At 36.6% G+C, this 9394-nt stretch overlaps 1 protein-coding gene across 3 annotated transcripts in view; it reads right to left on the bottom strand.

Moving 5' to 3' along the window:
- Positions 1–4196: 4196 nt before the first annotated feature.
- The window catches only part of FAM135B (family with sequence similarity 135 member B), a 260164-nt gene continuing 254966 nt past the window's right edge, over positions 4197–9394 (bottom strand). For all 3 annotated transcript variants that reach the window (XM_057369166.1, XM_057369165.1, XM_057369168.1), the window contains 2 exons: positions 7582–7695; positions 4197–6252 (listed from right to left, as the gene is read on the bottom strand). In XM_057369166.1, the coding sequence (XP_057225149.1) occupies positions 6047–6252; positions 7582–7695 (320 nt within the window). In that variant the 3' untranslated portion in view covers positions 4197–6046. The remainder of the gene's footprint in view (positions 6253–7581; positions 7696–9394) is intronic.

Genomic DNA, 9394 nt, shown 5'->3' with positions numbered 1-9394 from the left:
TTTTTTTTTTTAAATTTGTTTGTTTTCCCTTGGAGTGATGTACAGCAACTGAAAAGATATTACAGAGTAGCTGTAATATATCCATCACCAGATGTTTTTAATAATCAGCAGGACAAAGACATGGCTGACTTTGCCATGATGCTCATGGTACTCCTACTTTGAACAGGAATTAGATTGGGATACTTCCAGATGTCCCTTCTGAAACAAAATATTCTGCCACCTGTAACATATCTGGATAGATGTATAGCAGTCCATATAAAAGTGCTGAGAAAATTGACTGGAATCAAAGYGTGAGCACGCTGTCCCACTCCTGGATAAATGAATGGTAGGGCTCAGTGTGTTTGTGAATCCCTGTCTGCACCGACTTCACAGCACCTGAAAGAGATGCAGTCAGGTCATGGAAAGGTGACCAAGCATCTTTGTTTSCTTTGTCTTCTGGACAAGGCAGAACAGTAATTTAGGGCAATTTAGGTATCTCAATGGAAAGCAAATCAAGGGAACCATGAACAGAGCCAGAGGCACAACCTTGCTCTAGTTGTGTTGGACCCAAAAGGCAAAACCAAACCAGAGAAGAATGAGCTGCAAGTAAAAATGTCCCAGACTATGAATTTTATGACTTCAAACATTAATGGCCTAATTTATAATTCAGTGATTATTTGCCCTGAGACTGTGATACCACAGCCACAAAGTAACTGAATCAAGAAAGATGAATGCTGACTCCTGTAGGCCTGTATTTGTATTGGTTTATAACTTGAAAACAATTCAATTATTAAATAAACACTGAAAACTTGGGGGAGAAGGTAAATTGAGYTAGAAACTGTCAATTACATAATAATATTAACTATCAAAACTTCGAGTTTATGTATTGAAATAAAGAAAGCACTTCCTAAGAGCTCTCCATGGACAWGACCTTTAGCATCTAAATAACCAGCTGGAGTGAAATACATTAGGCTGTTCTGATGATAATTTATAAATGGAAATTTAAGTCCACAAAGAAAATAGTAATTCAGCTAGGCTGACACATATTGGCATGCTGAGACTGATCTAGAAATTCTCCATGACTATTCATTATATATTAAATTTCATGGGATATTTGCATAAGCCTTCACAAGAGTCYAACCCTATTATTAGAAGTCCTCACCTCTCTCCTTCATCACCACTCAGCAATTTTAGGTGCAGAGGCAGAAAGAAAGATAACTTTATAGCATGCAAAAATCACCAAAAGAAAACTACAAATTCTAGTGAAAACTTTGGCTTGAATTCCCAGTTTTCACACTGTCTTGTGATAGTTTTTTCTCTCAAGTGTGGCTCTTTTTTGGCAAGGGAACAGTGAAKAGGATTGGTCAGTAGATATTTATGAAGTGCTTGAAAGTAAAATAGTGCTCGATATTTGTGTAGGTAATTCCATAGCTCTGTGCTAAGRTTTCAAGTCTTTAGAAAATAATCTTTTAAAGCTAAGAAATTTCAAMTTCCTCTATTACAGTGGACAGACCTGATTTTGAAAACAAATTCTGAATTTAATTAAAAGAGAAAATGAGCCTTCATTGGAGGCTGGAAAAAGACACATTTCTTGTCAAATTTTAAAGGAGCCTTATTCATATCCTCATTGTTTGCTTTTACACAGAGAAAATTTGAACCCAGGTATGAAAAATTGAAGCTGATATCCAGTCCACAAATGCTGGGCCTCTTGTTTCTATACTTTAGACACCCAGAAAGTGTGTGTTATTATCAGTTCCCTGGACAGGGAACAGACTTAAGTAACCCTGAATGCTACCAAAGCAGAAAACAGGATCACTCCTGAGACTTTCAGTAGTGCCTACCTCTCCTCACTGACTACAGAGAGAAATTATTTTAATAGAACAATTAACTCTGCAGTGTATTTTTAAGCGCAAATTAAGCAATGAAATTTGAGAGGACAAATTCTACAACTCTCCAAGAAGGAGAGGAGGATCTCCAGAGGATCCAGAAGACTCAATTTTCATTTTCTAGGAGATTGAAAACCAACTCCTCGAAAATCCTCAGCCCAGATGCAGGAAGAACACGCTATYCTGTCCCTGAACTACTTACACTTAGTCAATACTGCAATTTCTTTCCATCCATATTTAAGATAAAAATATTCAATTTCAGAAGATAACAAATTCTTTCAAAAGCAGAGCTCAATGGACTCTAGGAACCCCAGAATACTGGAGAAAAATTAATCCAGCTACTAATAAAGGCATGATCATAGAATCATAGATATCCACTGAATTGTTATAATCACACTGTCTTCAAGGGCTTCCAMTCTTTTAAAACAGTTCATGTCACTCCTTTTAAAGGTTATAGMCTTCATCAGCAACTTCTTCTCTTTCTTCCCTCCCTCTTTCAAAGCCCTGACATCTGCTGGCTCTGCTCCTCTTTTTCTACATGTGGGCTATCACCTTTCCTTTTACAGAACTCACTCACCTGGGCTATAGCCCATACTTCACCTCTGACATTGGAAAACCTCAATAACCAAATGTWTTTTACCCACTGGAGATCCTCCTTGTTGGTTTTAAACTTTCTAGATGCTAAAGAAACAACTCTGGAATGCTGGCTTCGTTTTTTTCTTAGCTGAAGTATATCATAGATTTGAAGGGTATTTCACTTCAAATATAGCTGACACTAATTTTGAAAAACTAAAGGAAAAACAAGTTTTTCCTTCTTCTGTCCAAGGTCTTGAAAAATGGCCTTATCCTCTATGAATATGAGATTTTCACTGAAGAAGTTTAAGTCCTGCTCCCATAGAYACGGAAGCCAAGGGAAGCTTGTGCAGATTGCAGAGAAAATCCTTGCATCAATACTGCAAATGTACCTAAATGTACTTAAAAAGGCTTTGTGTGAAAGGACAATATATTAAAATTCCAAAGGTTGAGACAGAAACAAAGACGCTAACTGTTCATTTACTTTGCTATTTTTTCATGAAGRTAATTCTTGCTACATATTTCAAAGTAAATATGTCATGGTTTRGATGCTGGAAATAAGTCTGTGCTGATTGCTATAGTTTGATGAAGTCCAGTTTAGATACTACTTATATTATATTGAAAATGCAAATTTCTTTGCAATGTAGTCTACATCATTAAGTGAATTTACAATATTGAGAGCCAATGTCCCATTAAAGAGAATAAACAGAGAAAAAGAGAGGGAGGCTATTCTGAGAATCTTAAAATGGAATCTCAACTAGACTGATACTGCCAACATATCCCACAATGTTCTGCCAGCAGAAGGAAGATAAAATCTGTGTCATATCGTTTGACAAGAATGATATCTCCCAGATTTTTTTTCTGAGGTTCCACAGAAGCTTTCTTCCATACCCCACAAGGTGTAAGTTACATGGACCTAATCCAGTTGTATAAACAAGCCAACTCCAACTCTGAAATCAGACTGAGCCATCAAAGAATTACATATGAATAGGAACACTGAAACCTTTAGGTACATCTATCTGTCAGTCAGAGCACTGCTAGGAGTACAGAATAGCAAAGGGAACATATGGAAAGGTCCACCAACTTCTGCAGCAATGCAGAGAACTTTTCCCATCTCCCTTTTCTCACAGTCATGCAAACAGAAGGCTGGGAATGCTGTCCATTACACAAGAAAAGGCAAGAAGTTCCCATCTGAGTGTAAGGACAATTACACTTCTTGCTTTCAGGCTCAGGACTGAGAACGTTGGTGTGTGAGTGGAAATAAGCAWTCTTCTTGGTACAGCCTAGAAGATCAGGCATCTATATAGGTGTAAAATAATTCCTTTCTAAATGTTTCTTCAATTTTTTTTTATTGGTAGACTCCTGAACATTTTCTGCAAGTGGACCAGACCCTCATACAGCCCCAGTGAAGCTGATGGTTTGAGATTGCTTTTCTTTCCTATTTTTACATATAGAAGTACTTGTCTTGGCTCAAAAGCACTGCACTGTGTAACAGCTCAACCTCCATGYCCCATTTTATTTAAAATTCTCAGACAGTTTACCGAGTAGGAAGTAAGGTGTGATATGTCAGTGCAGCTGGCAATAGACTGCTGAGGCAAAAAAAGTGGAAAGAATTTCCAAACAATAAGTGGAAACCAGAAGTTCTTGATTCCTGATATAATTTGTTAACTGGGTAAAACTGACTGTTAATCTTTATAAAAAGTTAAAAAAAAAAAAAAAAAACAAAACAAAACACAACAAAAAGACAGTAGTACCTATTTAATTCAAGTACTGAGGTTATAGTTAATGTTTAAGTAACTTGTCAATATTGAATCACACTGTGGACTTGTTTCCATATGATTTCTGCCTCTATGAGGGCACAAGATTTTCATGTGCAATATACCTTTTCAGGTGATCTCATCTCACGCTTTTGTATATTCCTTCTTTATCCGTCCTATTTTGAAAACATGCATTAGTTATCAAACCAGCTTTTTTCTTTTACCAGCATTTACCAGTCTGTTGAAAACTCTTTTCTTTAATTAATCCTGTGTAAATTCAACACATTTTTTTTCTTTTGAGAAAGAAATAATTTTACTTTTTGCAAGTACAAATATTTATCTGTGGCTGTGATGTTTTTTGTTTTCATTTTTCTTATCTCACAAATATCCACTATCTCAGTCTTAGTTTACTGATGGGAGTATTGACAAATCCAACTTTGTAATCTTTTTACATTCTTTGTTAGAAGATATAGAGACTTACTCATTTGTATTTTTAAACAMATTGTATTTGCATTACAAAATTGCCTGCCTTCCAAACAAAGTAATTGTGAAGAATTATTCATTTTCTCTTTTTTCAAAAAACTGCTGCAACATTGAAAATTTATCAAAATATTATGAAAATGTGCAGAAAATTATTGAAATTTGTCACTTTAAATCTGATAACTTTTTGATAAAAATCTTAATGAAAATTGAATGAAAAAAATAAAAATTGAGAAATGTGTTCTTTTTCAAACTCTTAAAAACAACTTGGATATCATTGCATGAATAAAGTTTTAAATATTCCAACCAGCTGTAATAATATAATAATTAGGACTATACAGAGAACTGCAAATGGGCATTAACAAAGCATTTATAGAGTATTGCAGAGAATTTTAAGACATCCTTATAATCCACAATCCTTACCAYTCTCTATCTATGGCCTTTTTCTTTTATATAATTGGGTTTTTAAGGGTGTAACTGGATAGATTTTGCATTCCATATCAGCGTAATCATTTTTTTTTTAATTGTTGGAGTAAAAGGACTTAGATACAAATGAAAAAGTAAAAATTGTACCTATGAGGTTATAACAAGCACAGTTATGATCCTCTATAAATGTAAACAGAARAAATGTTAATAGATGCCACTGATATTTTACAGCTAATCCAATATACTCCTCTTAGTTTGGCAGCTTCTATTTGAACCAAATTCTTCCCAACCTAAAGYTGATGTTTCTTTTTGGAGACAAATATCAATATTTATTCCTTCTAAGAAAAATATTTTACTCCTTTCTATTATTTGAATGTACAATTTGTATGTTACAAATTATTACCAGTAATGGAACCACCCAAATATTTTCTTCCAACAAACAGACTGAAACTTTCATAAATGATTTTTCAGATTTCTCAGTTCATCACAAAGAAGGTTTTAACCTGAGTTCACATAYACTTGTTTCCTTGTGTGTTAACTATCCCAAAAGTGCTACAAATGTAGAGCTTTTTCAATACATAAATAAGCATTAAATCAAGGTCAGACAAGTTCCTGGTTTAACATTCAGGAGAAATGGGAATTTTATTGGTCCAATCATATTTAGAGAATTAACCTCATTCTGATTCTGTACTTCAGAAGTGGCTCATGTCTTCATGTGGACAAAGACCATAGAAACTGAAGAGGAATATTTATTTCTTCCAAAAGCACCAATACTTGGAAGCTTGAATGCTTTAAAGCCATAGCACTTTATTCTCTGAAAGAGAAATGGAAATGGAGAGTTTGAAAGTCCCACCTGATCTCATTTCTAACATTGCACTCCTTTGGTTAAGGGAGTCTCCTCCACTCAATGGGAAGGTTGGCCTCTGTTACCCCATACTTCAGGCACTATTTGAAGTAGTTGAGTCCTGCCACGAGGAAAAACTTCTCCAGGAAGAGTTCAGAGTCCAGCACAGCAATGTGGGCAGCCCGGCCTATCAACGTGTTGGCGGTGTTAGGCAGAGCATGGAACACGTTGTGTCTGATCAAAGTGCAGTCCTTGGCCCCGATCAAGGGCTGGAGCAAGTTGTTGATCATTTCTGCATAAACAGGACCTGAAAAAGAGTTGAGATATCACACTTACATGCCAAAGCTCCCAGATCCTCTCTTTCCTTCCGGTATCATTTAATTACAGCTATGGTGAGAGGCAAAATGGAAGCAAAATGGAAGCAAGGCCAAAATAAGTGTAAGAGACAGCAGTGCAGCTCAAAGATTTGCCAGATGCCAGCAYGATGTTTATCTAATGGAGGCACTGGACATGAGGAAAGATCTGCTGAAGCTGCTGGAAGACTGGGCCAGCCTCAAATTTGGCCACCTTCTTTCTGTCAGCTAAGAAAATGCTCGTGATTCTTTTAGGGGAGTTGTGGATTCAAATGTGAGAGGGTCTGTCAGGATATAAATTTTTGGTTCCTCTGGGGATTCTAATGCAGGAAGGASGTCATGGAGATGGCTGAGGTGTTTATGGAGGCAGAAACAATGGCTCAGGGAACATGTATTGATGAATGATCTGATGTACTGATAAATGCACTGATCTGACCCCTGCTGTGGCAAACATTTCCCTGAGAAACAATCACTGTAAGGGAGTTGAAGAATTACCTTTTAATTCATGTCTGAGGTAGGATAGAAAGAGCTGTCATTTAACTAAGGGCTGTGAAGGCAGCCATGCTGATTATTGAGCCTGCATGTCCCTTTCTGCTTCCAAAGTGCACCTCCATTTCTAGGTAATCACAAATGTGAAACAGGGATGAAATTGCACTGAACATTATTCCTGGAACTGGTATCAAACTSAAGCCATGAAACATTTTATAAATTAGGAAGACTGCTAATAACAAAGGCATTGCCTGGGACAGCACACAGCCTGAGCTCACAGGAGGTCCTCTGGTGGTGAGTCCTGATGTGTTTTACAGATTTTATTACAAACCAATATGATTTCATATCTGTCTCTTAAATTATCTTGCAATCATTCAAACACTAATGAAAACAAAGGAAAAACCCCCTCACTGTGGGTGTGTTGAGAGAAATTTCATTATGTGTAAAAAAGGGGAGACAATACAAGTAAATCAGTAGACTACAGGAAAACATTGTCAAGAGCTAGTATTATTATCACTTAAAAAAAAAAAAATAGAGGTTAGGGGAGGAAGCAGTATGAAACCTTTGATTATGACCTGATTGAAATTTGTTTTCATCAGGCAAAGAGCTTCTTKAAAAGCTTCTTTTATTGATTTCAGTAATTTCCTGTGGGAAGCGAACACTTTCTTCCTTATCAAATAAACATTTGAGTTTTCATCATGCTGATGAAAAACCCTTCTAATGTAATGACCKCAGTTGCACAAAAATGCAATTCTTCAACAGCCTTGGGAATATATTAAAGATCTTAAACCTACCTGTATGTCTGTCCTTAAGTGCATTTTTGCACATTTCTATTCTTGCTGAATGAAAGGGTACGTATCTGTCTTGGGGTGAGGCCACTAAMACAACGTTTTTAAAATACTGAAGACCTGTAGCAAACATATTAAATATATTAATCACAGTGAAGAACAGTGATGAAAATACATACAGTGTCAGCATGACTATTTCATGCTCAAAGGCTTTTGAAAATCTACAGTGCAAAATAGATAATTATTAAAACATGCAACACAAGCTTAGATAGATTCATAACTCTTTAAACACATTTCTGTTGCTTCTGTGAACTATTTGTTAGTTATCAACCTTCAAAAACAAGAACTCCCTTAAAAAAACTTACTTTTATCAAAACCTTATTCTTGAAAATATTTATACCTCTAAATAGGATCGAGTTCAAAGGTAACACAACAAATTAGTACCATTTCCAAACAAAATAGAGGGAGAAGAAAAGGACACTGCTATGTCAGACTGTTCCACCAGTGTTGAGAGACCCTCAGGATCCATCCAGTCCCTGCATTCAGTAGTCACCTGATAAATCCACACTCTTGGTACACCGAGTGAAAACCCCAAACCTTTCCTCTTTCCTGGGGGTACTGGGGCCACTGATGAGCTGTGGTAACAAGTTCTTGCTGTTTGACCTGTCTATGGGCTCTTGAGTGCTCCATCACCCCCATTTAACAGAAGAGTTGGAAAATGGACACTGATGACCTAATCTACGTGTCCAGAGAGTATCCTGAACACAGAACAGATCTGGGTTTGTTCATCTTTTCCTCCCTCTTATGGGAAAGTGGTCCAGAACCAAGGCCAGGTTGGATGGGTCTTTCAGGAACCCRGACTAGTGGAAGGTGTCCCTTCCCAATGGGAGGGGSATTGGAATTGCATGATCCTTCCATGCTTCCATGACTATGATTTCTAGATTTTCATAGAAAAGCTGGCTATTAACACCACCATAAAAAGCCCTGCTGGCTGATTTTCCAAAACCTGGTTGAAGCTGTTTTTCATTTTCTTCTTATTCAATCAAACCAACAGAATTTGTAACTTCGGTCTGAAGTAAAGGCAGGAGAAGCAATAGCGAGTATTACCATATCTAAAACCTTATGTGAAGAGGTTCAATAACATAGAATATTTTATTTTATGTTTTGTTTTGTTGGATTTTTTTTCAAGACAAATATGAGCAACATTTGTTAGTGATTGAAAAGTGGCAGGGACTTCCACTTTATAATAAGAAAATCAGAAATTGCTGGCGGTTTAAAGAGTCATCTGGGAATGCAGGCACAACGCTGCTCCTGCCATTTCTCCCTGTGTAGGTTCTTCCAGCTTCTTTTGGGCACAGGGTGCCAGAGTAGGGGCATCTCTCCATTGAATCAGTATGCCAGCTCACATGTTCACATCTACCTATSTGCATCTTCAGATACTTTGCTTAAACATCGACCTGGATGATTCTGACTTTATAGACTACTCGCTCTACATTCAAATTTCTGCTTTCTCTGTTTTCAAGGACAACTTCATTTTTAGCCTCTTATATTTCCAGTCTACCAAGCAAACGAGCAGCAAATCACTTTGACTCACAACACATGCTTGGGAAGTTACAATATGAGCTTTCTGTGTAGACCCAATTTTATTAGAACTTGACAGTAGTAAAGCAGTCATTAGCTGTTTTCCATGGAAATAAGATAAGGAATCAAAGCGAAAATTCAAATAACACCAATTTAAATCAACTTCCTGTTATTGACTGAGGTATGCGGTTTGTATCTGTAGAATTTAGATGTTCTATTCATATTAATACAAGTTTTG

Source organism: Malurus melanocephalus, unplaced genomic scaffold, assembly GCF_030028575.1.
Source record: "Malurus melanocephalus ecotype Western Australia unplaced genomic scaffold, MMel_1.1 scaffold_104, whole genome shotgun sequence".
Classification (NCBI taxonomy): Eukaryota; Metazoa; Chordata; class Aves; order Passeriformes; family Maluridae; genus Malurus; species Malurus melanocephalus.
This window is presented reverse-complemented; position numbering and strand designations above follow the sequence as displayed.